Source organism: Erpetoichthys calabaricus, chromosome 10 (genome assembly GCF_900747795.2).
Source record: "Erpetoichthys calabaricus chromosome 10, fErpCal1.3, whole genome shotgun sequence".
Taxonomy (NCBI): Eukaryota; Metazoa; Chordata; class Cladistia; order Polypteriformes; family Polypteridae; genus Erpetoichthys; species Erpetoichthys calabaricus.
This window is the reverse complement of record NC_041403.2, coordinates 149,771,659-149,795,971: the sequence shown is the minus strand read 5'-3', so window position 1 is coordinate 149,795,971 and position 24,313 is coordinate 149,771,659. Positions and strand designations below refer to the sequence as shown.

The window sequence follows — 24,313 nt, the reverse complement described above, 5'->3', positions numbered from 1 at the left end:
TCTCTATGTGTATGTGTGTGTGTGTGTGTGTGTGTGTAAACACGATAACTTGAGAACACTTTCACTTAGGTCAACTAAATTTTGCATTCAAATATTCAGTACTGTTTTGTCTTGGTAGACTAATAGTACAAAAGGGGAAAGCAAAGTAATATTAATGTGTAGCCTTTGTCAGAATGCCTCAAAATCTCCCAGACTTACTACTGTTTATAAGGTATTATAGTATATAACTTCTCCGCACCTTCCCTTCTACATGTATAACCTCAGGCAATTAGGTGTAGTAAAAGACAAGCAGGAGTTAAGTTACAATTTGAATAATGTATTATTGATAATATTCATAAATAATAACAATATGCAAAGTAGATTTGAATATTGCCAACCGTACAACCTGATAAATGGTGAGATGTCGTTTCAGGCGGCACACAGACTTGTTAGTTACTTAAAACTGTCTCTAGTTAAGGCATCATTTTGTGGTCAGCTTTCTTCAGAAGAGGCCGCATGCCTGTCTCAATATGGCTGCCGAGCTGTGCTCTTCATTGTGTTGTCCTTTTCAGTTCATGGTGTGAGATGGACTTTCATCACTTTGGTGACAGAGGGAAGACAGTGTAAAGAAAGCAAATTTATAGGTTTTCTGTCCCACCCCTAGAGCCAATAGGGCGTCGTGGTACTTAAAGGCTTCTGATACACGCCAGTTCCAAACAGCCATACTTCAGACCAATGGGGGGACTGAATACCCTCACCCCTGCCATCTCCAAACCAGGTGTTAAGGTAAAGCTTGGCAGTTAGGCAGCCTGGCTTTCCTGTGGGGGTTGACTGAGAGACTTTATTAGCCAAACTTGTTTGAGACACTTCACCCAACCCTGTCGTAAAATTACTAAGAGACTCAGTCCTAAAAGGGGTGGGGGTAGAGGTTCTAAAACCATCAAACCATTGCTGTTACTATCTATAATGTAACACTAAATCACATTGCTTTGTCTAAGTTACAAATAAAGACATACAAAATATTTATCAACTTGTAGGCAAAATTTCACATCACAACAGGTACAAAACATAGATTTCTATCAACCTTTGAGCTATTTCTATTTATTCAACTTTACTTTTATAATATTTGTTCAATTTATTATTAATTTGATTTGATTTGTTGTTCTTTAATGTACATAATATAAAAATATAATCAGATGTCTTGTGGTTTACTCTTCAAATATCCATCCCCATATCTGAGTATACGAAAGTCTAGGGGAGAACACTTCCGATTTATAAAATTTACAGAAAACACAATTTCACATGTCTCTTAGCAGCTTCAGGTTTTTGGGTTTCCAAATCATGGAATTTTGTGGTCTGTCAACACCACCCAGCCTACTTAAAAAGGCTTAGCAAAGGCTCTTCTTCCTGAGGAGGTTACAGAGCTAAGAGGTGTGAGCCAAAACACTAATGAATGTTTACCGCTGCACTACTGAAAGTATCCTGACTGGATGCATCACAGTGTGGTTTGGTAACTCTACTTGCCAGGACTGCAAACAATTCCAAAGGACTGTCCTATAGCTTCTAAAATAATTGGAGCTGACTTTCCACAGCTTCTGCTCCAATGTCTGAGGAGAGTGAATCCATCACCTCTGATGACAACCCCCCACCCCAGCTCATCCCCAGTTTTCACTTCTGTCTTCTGGGAAGCACTACCACAGCCTCGCCACTTGTTCTACACACTTCAGGAGCAGCTTCTCTCCCCAGGCCATAAGGTCACTGAACTCCCAGTAACCTGACCTTACCTGCCCTGCACTGTACCCACTTGCTGGTTTATGTCTAACTCTACAGAAGGTTAACGTTTTTAAACTCTTTTCGACTGATTTATGATCTTTATTAATTTATCATCTCCTACTCTTATTTATTTACTGTATGTTATTTATGTATACTGCAACTGTGGCACAAGAACTTCACTGTGCTCTTGCAGTGTATGTGACAGTAAACATCTCTAATATTTCTTCACAAACATGGTATAGGAAGTTTGACTTGAAAAATGCACTTACTATAACTTTCAATAATGTCCTCAGAGGCTATTTAATTGAAAGAATTCTACTCGAACAAATTTATCAATGCCTTTGAGAATTTTGAAGACTTCAATTAGGTTTACACACAGCCTTCCTCTACTCACAAGTAAACAGGTTCTCTTAGTCTGTCTCTGTGGAATATGCCCTTTTAATCCTGGGCCGCTATTCTTTTTATAAATAAAATGGATCTTATAGACTATGTTAAATGGGCCTACTAACAACTTCATTCATTTTCAATTAATCTTCAAATATATCTTTCAGTTACAGCAACAATGGGAGTAAAGGATAGAAACATCCCTGCATGCCATTACACTACACGGCTCATTTGTGCACACAACCTCCACAGCCGACCAAATTTACCTGACAGCATGGCTACAGACTTTGGAAAGTAACCAGACTCCCCAGACAGGAAAAACATGGAAAATAAATCAAAATTACATGTAAAAAGAAATCAAAATGCTTAGTCAACTATAACCATGGGCATGATGTGTGTTCTGGAGGACTGCATCTGCACAGAAAATGTATTTATTTAACATATTTAATGTTCCACATGGAAGATATTATTACTTCTTAATGCGAAGTCTTTTAAATTCCACTTTAATCTTTCAGCTATTTGTATCCCAGATGTTCCTTAAAGAAACCTTGCCAGTACCCTACGGTTCCCGAGTATTGTGTTTAAAATGATTGCTGTGAGCAGCGCCGTTGTCTAGAAACCTGTCTGAGATTAACAAAAGAATGGCCAGATGTAGCCAAAGAGAAATGTTCAGCCAAAGCAACCAAATAAGACCAGAAGTCAAAAATAAGCAGTGCCTACAAATCTTTATCAATTCTTTTGTTTGTTTTATTCTCTTTTAAAGATAGGACATCTTATATAATGGTTGCTATGTGTTATGGTCCTGCCACATAAAAATATCAAAAATGGGTGCAAGCCTCAGAAAAGCCCAGCCAGTCCTGCACTGCAACCAAAACAGCAGGCCATGCCATCCAAGGCAGCCAAGTTTCAAACTCAACTGGCAGGCGCCTAACCAACAAAGGCCAACGCTTTTCAAGAGTTAAAGTCCAAACTGTCCCAACATGAAGGAGAGGAAAACCGTTGAAATTCTCATCCAAATATAAACTAAGCAAAGTCCCTTTATCTTATACAGTGGTGTGAAAAACTATTTGCCCCCTTCCTGATTTCTTATTCTTTTGCATGTTTGTCACACAAAATGTTTCTGATCATCAAACACATTTAACCATTAGTAAAATATAACACAAGTAAACACAAAATGCAGTTTTTAAATGATGGTGTTTATTATTTAGGGAGAAAAAAAATCCAAACCTACGGCCCTGTGTGAAAAAGTAATTGCCCCCTTGTTAAAAAATAACCTAACTGTGGTGTATCACACCTGAGTTCAATTTCCGTAGCCACCCCCAGGCCTGATTACTGCCACACCTGTTTCAATCAAGAAATCACTTAAATAGGAGCTGCCTGACACAGAGAAGTAGACCAAAAGCACCTCAAAACCTAGACATCATGCCAAGATCCAAAGAAATTCAGGAACAAATGAGAACAGAAGTAACTGAGATCTATCAGTCTGGTAAAGGTTATAAAGCCATTTCTAAAGCTTTGGGACTCCAGCGAACCACAGTGAGAGCCATTATCCACAAATAGCAAAAACATGGAACAGTGGTGAACCTTCCCAGGAGTGGCCGGCCGACCAAAATTACCCCAAGAGCGCAGAGACGACTCATCCGAGAGGTCACAAAAGACCCAAGGACAACGTCTAAAGAACTGCAGGCCTCACTTGCCTCAATTAAGGTCAGTGTTCACGACTCCACCATAAGAAAGAGACTGGGCAAAAACGGCCTGCATGGCAGATTTCCAAGACGCAAACCACTGTTAAGCAAAAAGAACATTAGGGCTCGTCTCAATTTTGCTAAGAAACATCTCAATGATTGCCAAGACTTTTGGGAAAATACCTTGTGGACTGATGAGTCAAAAGTTGAACTTTTTGGAAGGCAAATGTCCCGTTACATCTGTCGTAAAAGGAACACAGCATTTCAGAAAAAGAACATCATACCAACAGTAAAATATGGTGGTGGTAGTGTGATGGTCTGGGGTTGTTTTGCTGCTTCAGGACCTGGAAGGCTTGCTGTGATAGATGGAACCATGAATTCTACTGTCTACCAAAAAATCCTGAAGGAGAATGTCCGGCCATCTGTTCGTCAACTCAAGCTGAAGCGATCTTGGGTGCTGCAACAGGACAATGATCCAAAACACACCAGCAAATCCACCTCTGAATGGCTGAACAAAAACAAAATGAAGACTTTGGAGTGGCCTAGTCAAAGTCCTGACCTGAATCCAATTGAGATGCTATGGCATGACCTTAAAAAGGCGGTTCATGCTAGAAAACCCTCAAATAAAGCTGAATTACAACAATTTTGCAAAGATGAGTGGGCCAAAATTCCTCCAGAGCGCTGTAAAAGACTCATTGCAAGTTATCGCAAACGCTTGATTGCAGTTATTGCTGCTAAGGGTGGCCCAACCAGTTATTAGGTTCAGGGGGCAATTACTTTTTCACACAGGGCCATGTAGGTTTGGATTTTTTTTTCTCCCTAAATAATAAAAACCACCATTTACAAACTGCATTTTGTGTTTACTTGTGTTATATTTGACTAATGGTTAAATGTGTTTGATGATCAGAAACATTTTGTGTGACAAACATGCAAAAGAATAAGAAATCAGGAAGGGGGCAAATAGTTTTTCACACCACTGTATATAAACATACACGTGGAAGTGTGTGTGTCTGTCTGGCCTGGAAATGAGAGGTGGAGTTGGGGTAAGGGCGCCAGCTCCGAGGAAATAGAAAACTTTCTTACCCGCTAATACACAAGCGAGGCCAGCACGTTGACAAAACAAAACATCAGAAGAAAGAAAGAGACAGTCACTTAGCTGCTAACATCGGCAAAACGGTATCCCTTTTACTTTTCCTCCCGCCGCTAATAACCAAGCAATGTGAGCACAGTGGCAAAACTAATCTTCCTAGGAGAGAGATGCCCAGAGTAGTTCCTTTCAATTACCTGATATCTCCACGTTTCAATTTTTTTTCTGACAATTTCAATAGCTTCTAGGACCATGGGTTTTTTTTAACAGCATGGGCTTAAGCAGCTACAGGGTGTCCCACTCGGGAGTACAACTTTAAAAATGCGAATTACTCGCGAACGCGTGAACGTAAAGGTGAGCTGTAAGAACTGAACATGTATTTAGTGGAAAACAAGTCCACATTACAAAAGGTGCTGAAAATGTCCTCCCCCAACGTCCGCGCACAAGGAAACGCGGCGCTCCATATTTGAGAATGTCCTCTGCAACATGTCACTGTCGATGAAAACAATTTCACGCTCGATGTTTGCTTTCAGTTGTTCGATGGTCCTGGGTTTGCTTGCATAAATCTTGCCCTTTAAATATCCCCATAGAAAAAAATCTGGGGGAGTTAAATCGGGCGATCAAGGTGGCCACAAACCTTTCGAGATCACCCTGTCTCCAAAAAACGATCGGATCTCTTCCATACTGGCATGAGGTATGGCACGTTGCCCCGTCCTGTTGCCCCGTAGTGGCGCCCGCTATAGTGCCCGCCTCTTTATGACACAGAATCAATTCTTCATTAAATAAGGAATATTTTGAACCTTGTTGCATGATGATACATGCACGCGTTGCAGAGTAATTCGCATTTTTAAAGTTGTACTCCCGAGTGGGACACCCTATAGTGTTAAAAAATGTATTTAAAAGGAGTTCAAATGATCACTAAAATTTACAGGAAAAAGTGATGCAGGAAAAAAAAAAAAGTTGATTATTGACATTTAACAATGGCCGATGACTTAATGAAACAAACAGTGTTCATTCAGGTTACATTCTTCCAGGTGTAGCGATACAAATGATAAAAATAATAACAAAAAATATGTAAAACTGAATACTGACAAAGTCTACAGGTTCTAAAACAGGATTATATCAACTGTAACTAAACAGACAATGTGGTGGAACCAATGAAAAACAAATACACATAATGGTGACACAATGGAGTTGCCAAAATAAAAAAATATTACTCACGAAAAATAAAGATAGAGTGCAAAAAAAATAAAAAAAGGAAATAATAATTTACTATATCAGGTTTTTTTTATTTTTTCCTGCGACCCAATCTTGCCCTTCTTAGTGTCTTCTAGACTCAGTCCATGATGACTGTCAGATTGGAGGGGGTTCCCCTAGGACAGGGGTGGTGAACTCCAGGCCTGGAGTGCCGCAGTGAGTACAGGTTTTCATTCTAACCCTTTTCCTAATCAGTGAACAGTTTTCACTGCTAATTAACTTTTTCCCCATCACTTTAATAGCCCTGTTGGAAGAGTTCAGCCCTCTGAATTGATTCCTTTCTTCATTAAATGACAGCCAAGCAGAAATGAGATGTGAAACGAGCTAACAGATGACCAGCAAAACTGGGGCTTCAAACTCCAACCAATTTCACTCCAATCACTTTCTTAACGAGAAGCCAATTCTTGCTGTTAATTAAACCCGTTATTATTTACACTAATTCAATGGCTTGTTGCTGCTCTCATTCTGCCACAGCACACATTTCGAAAACTGTTTTTTCTGTTCTAAGAGCACCATCAAAATGTTTTGGTGACCTGAGAGATCAGCCTTACCAAGACCATCATCTCTCTTTAATTTCCGATATTGTCTAATGGGCACAAGGGAGCTGGTCCTGTGGTGGCTTATTTTATGTCTCATTATTGTTTGACTGCTAATTAAAGAAAAAGAAACAACTATGGGGCCCGAGTCAAGTTAATTAAAAGAAGTAATTATCAGCAAAATTTGGTCACTAATTAAGAAGATGGTAAGAATGAAAACCTGTAGCAACTGCGTCACTCGAGGCCTGGAGTTCACCACCCCTGCCCTAGGAGAATTGCCACTGACAGTCATAGCTTGGAATAATTCTTCCTTGGAGAATCACTGCTGGCAGTTAAAAGTCATAGTGGCAACTCATCGTGAGACACTTACAGTTAGGTCCATAAATATATGGACAGAGACAACTTTATTCTAATTTTGGTTCTGTACATTACCACAATGAATTTTAAATGAAACAACTCAGATGCAGCTTTAATTCAGTGGGGTGAACAAAACGATTGCATAAAAATGTGAGGCAACTAAAGCATTTTTTTTTTAACACAATCCCTTCATTTCAGGGGCTCAAAAGTAATTGGACAAATTAAATAACTGGAAATCAAATGTTCATTTCTAATACTTGCTTGAAAACCCTTTGCTGGCAATGACAGCCTGAAGTCTTGAACTCCTGGACATCACCAGATGCTGGGTTTCCTTCTTTTTAATGCTCTGCCAGGCCTTTACTGCAGTGGCTTTCAGTTGCTGTTTGTTTGTGGGCCTTTCTGTCTGAAGTTTAGTCTTCAACAAGTGAAATGCCTGCTCAATTGGGTTAAGATCAGGTGACTGACTTGGCCTTTCAAGAATTTTCCACTTCTTTGCTTTAATAAACTCCTGGGTTGCTTTGGCTGTATGTTTTGGGTCATTGTCCATCTGTATCATGAAACACCGCCCAATCAATTTGACTGCATTTAGCTGGATTTGAGCAGACAGTATGTCTCTGAACATCTCAGAATTCATTCGGCTGCTTCTGCCCTGTGTCACCTCATCAATAAGCACAAGTGTCTCAGTGCCACTGGCAGCAATGCACGCCCAAGCCATCACACTGCCTCCACTGTGTTTTACAGATGATGTGGTATGCTTTAGATAATGAGCTGTTCCACGCCTTCTCCATACTTTTGTCTTGCCATCATTCTGGTAGAGGTTGATCTTGGTTTCATCTGTCCAAAGAATGTTTTTCCAGAACTGTGCTGGCTTTTTTAGATGTTCTTTAGCAAAGTCCAATCTAGCCTTTCTATTCTTGAGGCTTATGAGTGGCTTGCACCTTGCAGTGCACCCTCTGTATTTACTTTCATGCAGTCTTCTCTTTATGGTAGACTTGGATATCGATACGCATACCCCCTGGAGAGTGTTGTTCACTTGGTTGGCTGTTGTGAAGGGGTTTCTCTTCACCATGGAAAAGATTCTGCAATCATCCACCACTGTTGTCTTCCGTGGATGTCCAGGTCTTTTTGTGTTGCTGAGTTCACCAGTGCTTGCTTTCTTTCTCAGGATGTACCAAACTGTAGATTTTGCCACTTCGTAATATTGTAGCAATTTCTCGGATGGGTTTTTTCTGTTTTCGCAGCTTAAGGATGGCTTCTTTCACCTGCATGGAGAGCTCCTTTGACCGCATGTTGTCTGTTCACAGCAAAATCTTCCACATGCAAGCACCACACCTCAAATCAACTCCAGGCCTTGTATCTGCTTAATTGATAAGGACATAATGACGGACTTGTCTACAACTGACCATGAAATAGCCTTTGAGTCAATTGTCCAATTACTTTTGCGCCCCTGAAATGAAGGGATTGTGTTCAAAAAATGCTTTAGTTGCCTCACATTTTTATGCAATGGTTTTGGTCACCCCACTGAATTAAAGCTGAAAGTCTGCACTTTAACTGCATCTGAGTTGTTTCATTTAAAATTCATTGTGGTAATGTACAGAACCAAAATTAGAAAAAAGTTGTTTCTGTCCAAATATTTATGGACCTAACTGTAGCAATCCATACACCACCTTTTCCCATTGAGTATTCAAAAGGGACAACTGTCAACCAATCATAATTTAAGAAACTATGTACTACATAATGAAACACTACTTTCTATGTGTGTGTGCAAGTCTGGACCTTCCAAGCAATTCGATTGGGCAGTTTGGCTTTGGCTTCTCCATGGTAAGGATGATGATATCATATGTTAGAGGTGTTTGAGTTCAACTCCTGATTTGTGACACAAAAAAAAAAGAAAAAAAAAAAAGAAGGAGTTATCATGGAGCACTTCAACGCCAACAGCAGCCAATAACCTAGCGAATGATGCTGGGTCGCTAAATACTAACAAGCTGCAATTCAAGAATATAAATGATCTTTCCACAGTGGAAAATGGCAGCCCTTCTACCACTGGTTGGTGGTAGTCAAAAAGCAGACAGGGGGCAAACATAGTGCCTTGAAATGACAGAATCTGAGAAGCAAGGTTTACGGAAACGAAATTGAGAGAATCAGCGCCGAGCAAGAGAAGCTGAGGCACAAGAGGATACCAGGGAAAGGTGTACAAGAAACACTGAGGGTAAACGTAGGGAAAGAGATATGAAATATCAGATATTTTAAAAGTGCATTCTATTAACCATCATGGTAACAGGTAACATAGCTAGTAATTTGATAAATTCCTAACAGGATATAAAATTTTAATTTAAAGTGACACATGTATAGACTTTTAAAATAAAATAAACAGGTTTACAGATTAAATTTACATCAATAACATGCTGTCCACTTCACAAACCATTTTCAAATTTTACAAACCATCGACATCCAGAAAGATGTTTTTTGAGCTGCTTACTGCCTGTTTAAATATTATTTATTTGTCATTATTCCAGTATTACTATTATCTAAACATGTGATAAATATTCCAAAGCAAATTTTACAAATCATTATTTATATTATTATTATTGTTTCACGAAGTGACAGATATTCAATCACAACTCCTATGGATGAAAACACGATAATTATCGAGGATATTTTGCCACCAACTTAACAGAAATGATAAATGTGTATTGGTCTTCCTTCTAAAACTATTTAAAATTTTTCAAATCAAGTATCAAAAATTGCCTAAATTCGTATAAACATTTACACAAACACACTAAATTCTGAAAAATCTGAAGTGTCACCCTTTATCTACATACCTGCAAGTAGCCCACCTCGCTGCGGAGTGGCGACTCCAATAACTTCCAATCCTCCAAAAAGGGGAAGATCGGAGGAATTGAAAGGCTGGTTTAAATGACGATTTCCGTCGACGGCTGGACTTCTTTTGGGGGTGTATGTCGACGGGATGTTGTGGCTAGGATACTGAGAACTGCCAGTGCCAATGGTTCCATCTAGGCTTCTGGATCGCTGGCTTTGCTCCTTCGGCTTACTTTTTGTTCCCCCCATTCTAGGCTCTGCAAATATGTTAAAATGATTTTTAAATTAATTAACAAACAATACAACACAATAAAATACAAAGAGTGTTTTATAACAGTGCAATAACAAAATATCATTTACTAGTCATTTAGCCCGTTACAATAACGGGCGCTAGAACAGTAGTGCATAAACATTAGTAGGAACAGTCTATATTAAATGGCAAGGGACTTTGACCTCATTCTTTTTGTTGGTCGTATTTTTCTTTCCTTCAGCCTTTCTTTTGTTGATGTTTACTTGCTGAGCTGACCATTCTTTGTGGGCTGCCGCCGTGTATTGTGTGTCTTTAATTTTCTGTGACAGTAATACTGTCTTGTACGGCTCTATTCAATAAGGGCGCACACAAAAAGGCGAGCTTCAAAAGGGCGACCTCAATTGAGTGCAGCGAATAAAGGCGTTCGTAGATAATTTAGTTCAAATGGCTCTGCAATATGTGAAGAGCAACAAAGGTGCAGATCTTTATTTACGCGCACCTTTATTCGCTGCGCCCAATTGAGGTCGCCCTTTTGAGGCTCGCCTTTTTGTGCGCGCCCTTATTGAAGGATGTCGTCTTGTACGTCCGCTGGCTTGTACGTCCGTAATATACCTTTAATTTTCTCTGGCGATAATACAGGTGTGCGAGTCGGTAATATGCCTTTCATCTCCTCTGACAGTAATACTGGTTTGTATGTGGCTGTAATATGCGTCACTGTATTGTGTACCTTTAATTTCCTCTCGCAGTAATACTGGTTTGTATTTCCGTAAAACGCCTCTAACTTTCTCTGACAGTAATATCACGCATCGCATCGTGCCCCGCGCATGCGCACTTCACCAGAAGACACCCACACACGGAAACCTGGACGCACACAGGGATTTTATTAAAGAGGATACAATTTCTGAAATGATGAAGGTTGTGCAGTGACGCAGCTCTAGGAAACTTGTTTCAAATCCCATCCCAGTCTGGACAATCTGTCTTGGAGGTTTGCAGGTTTTCCTCACATCTGCATGGCATTTTCAGCAGATTCCTCTCATATCCGAAAGATATGCGTCTTAAGTTGACCGACACATTTGTATCAGCCCAATGTGCAGGAGTGTGAGTGTGTCCTGTTCTAGACTAGGGTCCGATCAATCGTCGATTCTTGTCTTGCCACCTGTAGGACGTGACTTTTCCCCATCATTGGAATTAGTGGATGGGCCACCAAGTACTCTCAATCACCCACCCACTAATCCACAAGCAATAGCTCTGAGGGGGTGTAGTGCAAAGGCATTGGCGCACACAAACTTGAAGTGAACTAAATTACTTTATTAAATTGTGGGTTTCTTGAAGGGAGTACAACTCCACAGTATTTGTTTGTTTACTTTTGTGTTCTTATTTACCTTTCTTTTAATTTAAAAACACCAAATGACCCTCACCTTGCACTATAACCTTGTTATTTGTCACAAACTGCAATTGCCTTAAGGTAACAGCACCTCAACTGAGGGATAATGAGATTTTAACAAATTCAGTCTTTAAATGTGGCACATCTTCTGTCTAAGACTCTAAGAGTTGTTTCGAGATATAAATTTGACACTGCCTTTAGGCAATAACACAATCCACTCTTGCTTACAAACAAATGCATTACCACAACTCTCACACTATTTCAATAATATAACTTATAATACTACAAGTAAACCACCACATTCAGACCTATTTATTTTAACAAGCTAGAAAATATGATTCAATTAAATATGAATATTTTTATATGTTTTTGTTGTAATTTAACTAAAATATGTATGTCTTTCTTAGGATAAAAAAATAATTGTATGCCTTATCTAATTATTTATTGCTACTGTTAATTATTTATCATCATTGCCAACTTGCTTTTGTCCAGCCGCAAAAGGAAAACAATATGAAAAAACAAAAACATCTCACTCACAAATAGCTCAAAAAAGGTTTTGGCACAAACCATCAGCACCATAATAGTAGCAACGGGCATCAATGACTCAAACAATGGGGTGGAAGGTGGCAGTACAGAAAACAAAAAGGCAATTAAAGACTAATGTCACCATGATGTCATGAAAGAAACAATAAAATAAATCAAAAAAACACTGATTGTCAAAACTGAGATGGGCCAAGCAATGAGGACGCAAAACAACATGAGTAAGGACCAAAGTGCAATGGCGCTTTTATTTAACAAAGCTAAAAGGTTTCAAAATAACCCAAAGTGCTAAAAAGTGCACTACATCATAGATTAAAAAAATCCAGATAAAGCAGTGGTCATAGTGGAGGTTAAAAGTCCATAAATAAACAATTCAAGCAGTTAAAAGCACAGCCAACCTGAGCTGTGGTCCTCCCTCCACAAAGATTGGATTTGTGTGTCCACGCAGATGTGAAAACATCACATTGGTGTCCCATTAAGGCAAAAAAAAAACCCAAAAAAACTGGACTTGAGTCGGATCAGCCTGGTAATGTGAAAGTAGCCCTAAGTGAGTCAGGAAGCGGAAGTGTGAAGTGCTGAACACAAGGTCTTTTAAACCCACTGGCGGTACAGTACTACTTGAGAAATGGGGGTTTTCAATACTTTTTCAGTATCATGCCACCCTAAACTGCATAATCACTAAGTATGCCACTTAGTGCTCAACGCTAGACATCATCTCTGCCATACACCCTTAAAGGAAAAGTTTGCTATATTTTCATAATCACTGTGTATATTAATTTGTTACTGGAAATCGTGTTCTAAACAATTTTAATTGATTAAAAAAAAAATATCTATATCTCGATACAGATATAGATATACAGTGATCCCTCCTCGATTGCGGGGGTTGCGTTCCAGAACTCCCCGTGTAAGGTGAAAATCCGCGAAGTAGAAACCAATATGTTTATATGGTTATTTTTATATTGTCATGCTTGGGTCACAGATTTGCACAGAAACACAGGAGGTTGTAGAGAGACAGGAACGTTATTCAAAACACTGCAAACAAACATTTTGTCTCTTTTTCAAAAGTTTACACTGTGCTCCATGACAAGACAGAGATCACAGTTCGTCTCACAATTAAAAGAATGCAAACATATCTTCCTCTTCAAAGCGTCAGGAGCAGAGAATGTCAGAGAGAGAAAAGCAAAACAATCAAAAATCAATAGGTGCTGTTCGAGCTTTTAAGTATGCGAAGCACCGTGCGGGAAGCATGTCGCTTGACAAAGCAGCTGCAAGGAAGCCCAGCAAGGAAGGGAGCAATGTGAAGGTAGTCTTTCAGCATTTTTTAGACAAGTGTCCGTATCATCTAGGGGTGTGAACAGCCCCCCTGCTCGCACCCCCTCCGTCAGGAGCAGAGAATGTCAGAGCAAGAGAGAGAGAAAGAGAAAAGCAAACAATCAAAAATCAATACGTGCTGTTTGGGCTTTTAAGTATGTGAAGCACCGTGCGGGAAGCATGTCGCGCAACAACGCAACCACAAGTAAGCCCAGCAAGGAAGGGAGCAATGTGAAGGTAATCTTTCAGCGTTTTTTGAGGAGAGGCCGTATCCTCTAGGGGTGCGAACAGCCCCCATGCTCACAATAAATTTGAGGAGTTTTATTTAATACGTAATACGTGCTCTGATTGGGTAGCTTCTCAGCCATCTGCCAATAGCGTCCCTTGTATGAAATCAACTGGGCAAAACCAACTGAGGAAGCATGTACCAGAAATTAAAAGACCCATTGTCCACTGAAACCCACGAACCAGCAAAAAAATCTGCGATATATATTTAAATATGCTTACATATAAAATCCGCGATAGAATGAAGCCGCGAAAATGGAAGCGCGATATAGCGAGGGATTACTGTACAGGGTGATTCAAAAAGATTTATCCGGTTTCAAAGTGCCAGATAGAAATCGACATTTTGCACCTAATTCTTGTATGCAAAATTTAGTTGACTTAAGTGAATGCGTACTCAAGTTATCACGTTTCCACACAAACACGCACCACACAAACACACCCAGACATAATTCCAAAAATGGTATTTTCGGACACAGGGAGGTCTAAATCATTGAGATTCATCAAAATCTCAAAATGGACTTTTTGGGGGATTCCAATACTTTCCCTATACTTTGTATACGAGAAAGTCAGGGAGGTCTAAAACGTTGAGATTCATCAAAATCTCGATATTCGAATCTTTGGACGATTACAATACTTTCCCTATACTTCGTATATGAGAAAGTAAGAAATGGACACAGTATGTGTTTGTGTTGATGATCTTGTACATAGGATCAAAGCTTCTGGGCAGAGCCATCCATCACTAGGATAGTTAGCCAATCACATCTGTGTAATGTCACATGTCCAGAACCACCTGTGTGATTTTAACATAAATATGGTTTGTCCGAGGGACTAAAAGAGGAACAACATAGGAAGCGACACCAGAGACTGACACACATCAGAAAGAAACTGAGAAAGACCATCTCATCTGGACGTCAAAGACCAGAACTCAAGCATTATGCTAATTGCTGAATAAAAAAGTGGCCCAGGACAACATCTACCCTTGACATTGCCAATTTTCTGTATCCAGTTCAGGATCGCTGCACTGGGCACAAAACAAGAATTAAACCTTAGACTGGGTGCCAGCTTTGCACAAATTCAACTATGCATCGTTTCAAGATAAAATGTATTTAGTTTTGGTTTTTAAAATTCTACATTGACGAAACATTCCTTGATGTTTTGAAGCACAAGATGCACAGATTTACAGAAAAGGCATACTTGGTTACTGAAAACGAATCAGCAAGCACTAATTTTGTATCATTCATTGTGGTTTATTGAAAGCAAAGTAATGTTTATTATCTGAGTGATTGATACAGGAGTGAATGGGATACCATCTCTAGACTAATTTGACTTGTGGATTATGGGACATGAGTAACATCAGATTTTTTTTCATGGGTGTTTTTGATATTGTGTGTTGGTGTCCCATATAAACCAATATCTTTGCCTAAATATTAAAGTCCAAGTGCTTCCTGTTTTGCTATATGGTTGCAAGACATGGACGCTATCTAGTGTCCCGAGATGAAGACTGGACTCCTTTGGTACTGTGTCTCTTTGGAGAAACCTTGGGTACCACTGGTTTGACTTTGTGTCGAACAAGCAGTTGCTCACAGAGTCCCGAATGAGGCACATTACGTGCATTGTGAGGGAGTGTCAGTTACAGTACTATGGCCATGTGGCGCAATTTCCCCGAGGGTGATCAGCTCGCATGATCCTCATTGTTGAGGATCCGAGTGGCTGGACCAAGCTAACGGGACGCCCACATAACACCTGGCTGCGACAGATTGATGGTCATTTCGAGAGGGTGGGACTGGACCACGTGTCTGCCTTTGGTTTCCAACCAGGATCCCGAGCTGTTTCGTCGTGTGGTGGATGCGGCAACACTTTGTACCAGTGCATGCTCCCCAACCTGACCTGACATGAGCTGTTCTGTTGTCCAGTGTGGGTCCCCATACATGTACATTCTATCAGAAACTTTGTTATCTCCATTCTGCATGTAAACATGAGATTAAAAATTATTCTCGGCCATCACTACAAACTGCATGGGGTAAGCAACATATGTACTAAAAAAAATAAATACACTTGGGTGGAGTGTTTCTTTAACTTTAGAACACAGTTTCCAGCAGCATATTAATATACTGTATACTGTGATTGTGGGGGAAAAAAAAAAATGACTGACTTGAAAAATATCAAACTTAGCTTCCCAGGTAAAACCGAAGCATACTCACCCAATTCCTGCTTGATCTTGTTCCTGTCAGTAGGCTTATATAAGTTTCTTTACGTTTTTTTTTTTTTAGTTTCGCCCAGCCTGCAAAGCACACAGAGCACTCCCTCTCACTCAGCTACCAAGATGAAACTCAGTGAAGAAAGAGTCTAACCAACAAATAAACCTTTATGTTACAAAGTGCACACCGCTCCAAGGCACATGATGTCCTTTTATCTACTAAAACAACTACACAAAAAAAAGTGTTCATTTTATCAAAGCTAGTCTGAAACCACAAAGCATACCATTTAAATACCTTTAGCAGATTTTAAAACGAGTGGCGAGTCCCCACAGTTGAAATGAACATCAAATCACTGCTGACACGCTTCTTAACCATGAATTCTGTTTAAAGGTTTCTTTTGAATGAGGAAACACCGTATCCATTTGGGACAGGGAAATGGAATCTAGAATTGTGTTTTGGGGCTCGGCTCACATGGAGCGCTTACTCAGAAGTATATAACTGCTGCTGGTTTAAGTGACCACAAAACAACATTTATGCCTATATTATTTAAGAAATTGATACAAGCAGAGATTTCTCCAGATACAGTTATCCTCTTTACCCCTAATCTGCAAATACGTTTTGGGCCTATGATTACTGTATATTCTAAGTTTATTGCACTAAATAAGAAGCAAAACGTTGTGAGAAATATGAGATACAACAATCACTGCGTAATCAAATCGTGTGTGTGATGCTGGCTGTTGACATAAAGTGCATAGTTCAGCAGTTCTTTAGTAAACTGTAAACCTTTACAAAATGTAACTTGTAATACATTTGTGTGTATATTTATGGTAGTAAATGACAAAAATGATTAACATTTCAGAAAGAAAAGAATTCCAACAAAACACTAAGCACAAAACAGTAAACACTCACGACACAATCCAGTTTCGCAGATGCCGATTAGAGTGGTGGTGTAGTTATACAGTGAAATCTCCAGTGAACAACTTCCTGAAAGTTATTTAAAGTTTTCTCTTACTGTGATGCAGATGTAGGTGAAGATTTTCAGAAGCTGATAAAGCTCCCCCGAAGAAGGCGTTTTCCAACCTAGACAAAATCGCACAAACGCACAGACACAGCACCAATCTGATTGGTATAATTGTAATCCACTTGTGTAGTGAAACCACTGATTGCGATTCCGTCGGCTTCTTATGACTCACTTTTAAAGGTAGCACCCTCATCTCTTTATTCTCCAGCAGATCCTCCTGTCAACTGCTGAAGCTGCCCAATGATGCAGTACTCCCGAGGCTGCTGGGATTTGCAGTCCCTTTACATAGCGCTGATACAGGGTTGGCTGCAGGGTTTTCAGCAATAGGTTACAAAACTTGCAAAATAATTTGTATTTAATTATTGAAGACAAACCTGTGAATAAACTGGTCCGGGAATTGTAAACCCATGAAGTGGAAGGGCCGACCTGCATTTTCTGTTAATTATCAACCACGATAAACCACGATATACAGTATTGTCCACTGTTAACACCACTTTAGAAAGACATCTGATTAGAACAGTCATCTTCCCAGTTTCTAAACTCTTGTCTGATTTCCATTTACATGTGCGGTCAACACGTGAAAGCACCAGGGTTAAGGGTTAGTTCACTTTGCAATTCCCTTCTTTCTAGAATGTAGGAACACCACACAGAAGAGGATTATCATCCATTCACTTGAAGCTAAGCATGTTTGGGTCCGGCCAGAACTTGGATGGGAGACCAGCTAAGCTTGGGTTGCTTCTGAAAGAGGCGTTAGTGAGGCCAACTGGAGGCCATCAGGGGTCTGTGTACTGCCATTGTTTGTCAATTGTGACTGCACGGCTGTGTGCTTCATTTTATACACCTGTTAAGAATGAGTGTGACTGAAACACCTGAATTCAATCATTTGGAGGGGCGTCCACATACTTTTGGCCATTTAGTGAACATACAGATACACACATACATAGTCAGTGAGGTTGAGAGCTGGCGTCTATTCTGGCATGACAGAAAAGAACCCTGGAGACGTCACTAGTCCATCACAGGGCTTATTCAAGGGGGACAATTTGGAAATGAATTTCTATATCTAGGTTAAGTTTATAACACGCCATCATTCTTTTTAATATTCATGTAACAGTTGCTGTCATACTGTTTCTTGTCTAAAGAAACAAACTGTGCATCAAGAAAATCATACTCTTCTGTGCTAATGCAAATAAGCCATTGTTTGTATGTGTGAACTTGTGAAGTTTATGTGTTCTGCTGGTGTCCGTCCGATTTTCTTTTCCCTGTCCAACAGCCAAACAATGTGCAAGTTAGCAACCCTAAACTGGCCTAATATAAGTGGGTGTATATTTGGTGACAAAAGGCTCATTTTAAAATGGACAACAAATAGCCGCATTGGAGGAAACTGAAGAAGGTTGAAGAAGGAATGGTCATTAAAAACTGGTCAAAATTCACGCAAAAAAGGAAAAGAGCACTTAATAACCAAACCCAAAAAAAGCAAGGCTAAAGTCGAAGTCAAACAGGCAAACTACAAAGGTCACAAATTTTACTACAAACGTTTCTCCAACAAAAATCAAGGAACTGCTGTTTGTTTATATTTGAATTCAAAAACGTAGATGACAACTGCTTATAAAAGATGGTGGAATTTTAACACCAGGGGCCATTCCCTTGAGGCGGGTAACAGACCATTATTAAAAAAAAAAAGACTACAGCCATAAAGAAGCAATCACAAAATGGTGGCTACATTAAAAGAAATGGAAACGGAAAACAAAATGGTACATGCGAAAATGCAAATAATGTTATTAAAGACCACCCCTGGGTGCAGACCTCCTCTAACTGGGTTCTTGTCTGTTACCCCAACACTGCTTTTAATCATAGTCCACACTCCTTCATACGTATCCTTGGGGTGGTTCACAGCTAATCGGAGGATCAGCCTCAAGGATCGTGGACCCATCCTAGCCAGAGGATCAGCTTTGAACAACTGCTCAAAGTAGTCAGCCCAGAGGGTCACAACTGCAGTAATAAATAGGAAAACCAATAGGACAAGCAATAATGCTTTACATGTCACTGTTTGGTGTGGTAAACGGAACCGAACTCTGTCAGTGTTTACGATTCAACTTGTCTGCCCTGCAGTGGACTGGCATCCTGTTTAGCGTGGATTCTAGGACTTTACAAACAATGACAGGCACTGAATTAATTAAGTGCATAATAATCAAGATGGAGAAGCTGTCAGAACAGAGCTAACTAGTGTGTAAAAATGCATTTTGTAATGATCAAACTAACTCTCTTACCGCATGTGCAAAATAAAAATTCATCTCATCTTTTCACTTAAACTGCCTGCTGCAAATGCGGGTAAGACGTCTGAATACTTAATCTGTTTTAGAGTTAAAATAAAGTTTTGCTTAATAAAACGCCAAAATAACAAAACACACCTTTTCTTTTAAGCAACATATCACATGAGCACATGTGGGGTGACACAGGGGAGACAGCGGCATGCTGGTTGGCTCTCCCACCTCACAACTCCAGGAGACTAGGTTCAAATTCGCAAGTTCCTCCCGTGTGTTTGAGGGATTTTCTTGGTGTTCTCCAGTTTTCTTCACACATCCCACTGACGTAGAAGGTTAAATTAATTAACAAATCTAAATTGGGCTTGTAAGTGTGAGAGATGGCGTGTGTGTGTGTGTGTATGTATGCACAAAATACTGACAAGTGCATCCAGGGCAGGCTCAGAATTGCGGTGTCTCTAAACCAGGTTAAAGGGTTCAAGAAATGATGGGCTGAATGGACATTCATCCATCCATCCATCCTCTTCTGCTTATCCGAGGTCGGGTCGTGGGGGCAGCAGCTTGAGCAGAGATGCCCAGACTTCCCTCTCCCCGGCCACTTCTTCTAGCTATTCCGGGAGAATCCCGAGGCGTGCCCAGCCCAGCTGGGAGACATAGTCCCTCCAGCATGTCCTGGGTCTTCCCCGGAGTCTTCTCCCAGTTGGACGTGCCAGGAACACCTCACCAGGGAGGCGTCCAGGAGGCATCCTGATCAGATGCCCGAGCCACCTCATCTCACTCCGCTTGATGCGGAGGAGCGGCAGCTCTACTCTGAGCCCCTCCCGGATGACTGAGCTTCTCACCCTATCTTTTAGGGAGAGCCCAGACACTCTGCGGAGGAAACTCATTTTAGCCGCTTGTATTCGCAAAATGACATTTACACATTAAAAGGGAAAAGGGGACAAAAGTGACCACGTCACCTTCAACACTTTTCCAGGGGCCCGCATTCCCTTGATTAATGAGGTTTCACTCGGCAGACTTTAAAGAGTAAATGGCTAAAGCTAAACACTGACCTATGACCTCTGCCATTTGTTTCTCTCCCTCATTCCTTCAGATCCTTAAACCTGTAGGCTGTTAATAAATCATGTGCTCTTAGATTTACAGGACGCGTTAACTCTAAAGGCAAATGTCACGTGTAGAAGTGCCAGCAACTTTGAACAGAAGGTGGAAACACTCCAAGAGTGCTTGTAACCTGCAACAGGACAGAAGAGAAGAAATCTCGCTTTCTTGAAAAACCAAAAGGACATGTATTAACAGCATCAAACTAGATGGCAAACATGAAGGGCATTCTGGATGTGCCCACTCATCAGGTTCTCCACATTTTCCTCCAAAGAGGTTTAAATAACACAGAATCCTTCATAGCTCAGTAAGACTTAAGGCTACAGTATGTCACAGTAGGCAACTTTTACAGCATTTTCAGTCATGCCTTTCATTTCCATAATCTTTGCCAGTCTAATGTGACGTACCCAATGACTAAGACCAACCAGGATGAAAACCAAACAGGGTTCATTTTCTCTTTGGTCAGAGGGATGGGCTCTTCGCTTGCAAGAGTTGACAACCAACTAGCGTTCAGACTGAAACTACAATGCACAGAACATAGCGGTTTGGAATAACGAATGTGCATGTTCTGTACCTCACAAATAGAAGAGAGCCTCGTCTGTCTGATGTCTCATGTTTTATATACTAAAACAGAAAGGGGGAAAAAAAAAAAAAGGGCAGAGATTGCTGTTAAACGTGATGCAGCTGTTAACCCTTCATACAGAGCCAGCTCTGTCAGGCAGCATGGGTGTCAGACAAGGGGCGAGTAAGATTGTGCTGGTAGATTAGCACTACCGTGTAATTTGACATGGTGCAGCGACTAAATCAGAGACATGCCCCATGCCAAAAAGTCACGTAATGTGACATCGGCTTAAGAAGGGCGAGTTGGGCAGCATCCATCATGTAGACTGACCTGTAGAGAGCAGGCTGGGCAATAGCTCAGTGAGGTGGATGTACTCTTGTCAGCTGAATAAGTGAAAAGCAGAGTAGGCGAGAGGAAGAGATGACTCAGGAGCTGGTTGAGGGATGGAGGTTCTGATGTAGTGACATTCCTAAGAGGGCAAGGTGCCCAAAGAGCTGCGCCGTCTGGCAGAGGTGGCAGACTGGGATGCACCAGACTGTCAGAAAAAGAGGCAGGCACAATGGAAAATCGACACTCAGTTGGTAAAAGTGACATGGACTGTGATTTTCATTTGGGTAATTTGGCACGGTGCCTCAGGAGTTGGGAGCTAAGCGGGGCCCTCCTCACTCACGTGCCAGCCTCCATTCGAGTCGCTCTACCTCTCGCCATATGTTGGAGTGTACCTTGCCTCCGCTTAGCTAGTGATAGCGGTTTGTTCAGCAGACCTTATCATCTAGAGATTGTTAAAGAGTAACGTTCGACATTTCTGAGAGAGAGTTCAGAGCTACGTATGTTTTAGATGGTACCTGCTCATTGGCAGAGATATCACGACCACGTGTTCTTCTTTCCACATGGGGGATGCTCTCCCGTCAGAGCTGAAGATGATCAGATACAGTGGCAACGTTTGACGTTGGAGCATACCTTGCCAACTTTTTACATGTTTAGCAAAGAGATCACAGCTACATTCTCACCCCTGAAAGCAAAACCAAAAATATTGTATATCAAGAGGCCCTCGGATACAAAAGCTATCAATATAAAATCTTCTTAATACAAAATATTTTATATATATATATATTTTTTTTTAAAATTATTTTTAAAGTTTGTCCTGTTTCACTACTACGCAGGCAGAGCCACGGGGGACAGCTAGTCATTTATGTAATCTTAGCAAGTCGGTGACAGTAGAGCCGTACTCGTGTGACCGTCAATCATGTAGTTTGACATTGCCAGTCTGTGACTTCTCCCCCTGCCAAATTCAAACAGACAGGTTTGGTTTTGACTTAAGCTGTAAGTGCAGGTTCTATGAATGCAAAAGCAGACAACAAAAGAGCGCTCAGTGATAAGGAATAAAGAACATGGGTGTCTTAGACATCAAAACCAGAAAAGAGTTTTGCCTGTCTGATGTCACGAGTTTTACATACTATGACAAAATGGAAAAAAGATAAAACGGATGAGATTGCGGCTGAACTAGGCACACCTGGAAAGCATTTGCACAACACTGATAAAGTCAGGCAGGAGGTTATTGGGGGTCGTAAAAATACTTCGGCAATGTGAAAATGTGCTGGAAAGTTATCATGGAGTCATGTGATGCGTCATCTCCTGGGTCTCCTAGTCGTGTTGTTTGACATATTCAGCAACTATAGTCATCAAGTTTGACATCCCTGCCAACAAGAAGTCCTATAGCTTGATGTTATTTAAAAGAAGTAAGTAGATAGGACTGGTGAGCTTTGCTGGGCTGAATGGCCTGTTCTTGTGTAGTCTGCTCTAATGTTGTGTAATGTGAGGCTGGCTTTAGACACCATCTGTATCGATCATATTCCACATGATATACTGTATACTCAAATGATGTGCACAATGCACAAATCAATGCATTTTCTGCACCGGATTCATCCACTTGAGCGCATAAGGTGCTTTCCCACCACAGGAACCAGGGGCTTTTTAGAAACTCAGTCACTCATGTAGTATTTCCACCACCATTTTTAGCTTCTGGTATTTTTTTAGCTCCTTCTCCAGGGTATGTACTTTTCAAACAACAAGAAATTATCATGGGTGGGATTAATTGTGCTGACTGGTTAGTCACGAGCTCTGGTGCCATCTTTGAAATCTCCAAGTAGTTTGGACTTTAAGATACAATCATATGAAAAAGCTTGGGAGCCCCTCTTAATTCTTTGGATTTTTGTTTATCATTGGCTGAGCTTTCAAAGTAGCAACTTCCTTTTAATATCTGACATGCCTTAAGGAAACAGTAGTATTTCAGCATTGACATTAAGTTTATTGGATTAACAGAAAATATGCAATATGCATCATAACAAAATTAGACAGGTGCATAAATTTGGGCACCCCAACAGAGATATGACATCAATACTTAGTTGAGCCTCCTTTTGTACATCTAACAGCCTCTAGACGCCTCCTATAGCCTTTGATGAGTATCTGGATTCTGGATGGAGGTATTTCTGACCATTCTTCATACAAAATCTCTCCAGTTCAGTTCAATTTAATGGCTGCCGAGCATGGACAGCCTGCTTCAAATCATCCCATAGATTTTCGATGATATTCAAGTCAGGGGACTGTGACGGCCATTCCAGAACATTGTACTTCTCCCTCTGCATGAATGCCTTTGTAGATTTTGAACTGTGTTTTGGGTCATTGTCTTGTTGGAATATCCAACCACTGCATAACTTCAACTTTGTGTGACTGATGCTTAAACATTATCCTGAAGAATGTGTTGATACTGGGTTGAATTCATCGGACCCTTGACTTTAACAAGGGCCCCAGTCCCTGAACTAGCCACACAGCACCACAGCATGATGGAACCTCCACCAAATGTGACCATAGGTAGCAGGTTTTTTTCTTGGAATGCAGTGTTGTTCTTCCGCCATGCAAAGCGCTTTTTGTTATGACCAAATAACTCCATTTTTGTCTCATCAGTCCAAAGCACTTTGTTCCAAAATGAGTCTGGCTTGTCTAAATGAGCATTTGCATAGAACAAGTGACTCTGTTTGTGGCGTGAGTGCAGAAAGGGCTTCTTTCTCATCACCCTGCCATACAGATGTCCTTTGTCCAAATTGTTCTGAATTATAGAACGATGTACAGATACACCATCTGCAGCAAGATATTCTTGCAGGTCTTTGGAGGTGATCTGTGGATTGTCTGTAACCATTCTCACAATCCTGTGCATATGCCGCTCCTGTATTTTTCTTGGCCTGCCAGACCTGCTGGGTTTAACAGCAACTGTGCCTGTGGCCTTCCATTTCCTGATTCCATTCCTTACAGTTGAAACTGACAGTTTAAACCTCTGAGATAGCTTTTTGTAGCCTTCCCCTAAACCATGAGACTGAACAATCTTTGTTTTCAGATCTTTTGAGAGTTGCTTTGAGGATCCCATGCTGTCACTCTTCAGAGGAGAATCAAAGGGAAGCGCAACTTGCGATTGACCACCTTAAATACCTTTATATCTCATGACTGGACACACCTGTCTATGAAGTTCAA

The 24,313-nt window shown here is 40.6% G+C and overlaps 1 protein-coding gene across 3 annotated transcripts in view; it reads right to left on the bottom strand.

Annotated features, from left to right (window-relative positions):
* The window catches only part of src (v-src avian sarcoma (Schmidt-Ruppin A-2) viral oncogene homolog), a 179,283-nt gene that overhangs the window by 66,822 nt on the left and 88,148 nt on the right, over positions 1 to 24,313 (bottom strand). For all 3 annotated transcript variants that reach the window (XM_051932572.1, XM_028812089.2, XM_051932573.1), the window contains exon 3: positions 9,881 to 10,135. In XM_051932572.1, coding sequence (XP_051788532.1) covers positions 9,881 to 10,127 — 247 coding nt within the window. In that variant the 5' untranslated portion in view covers positions 10,128 to 10,135. The remainder of the gene's footprint in view (positions 1 to 9,880; positions 10,136 to 24,313) is intronic.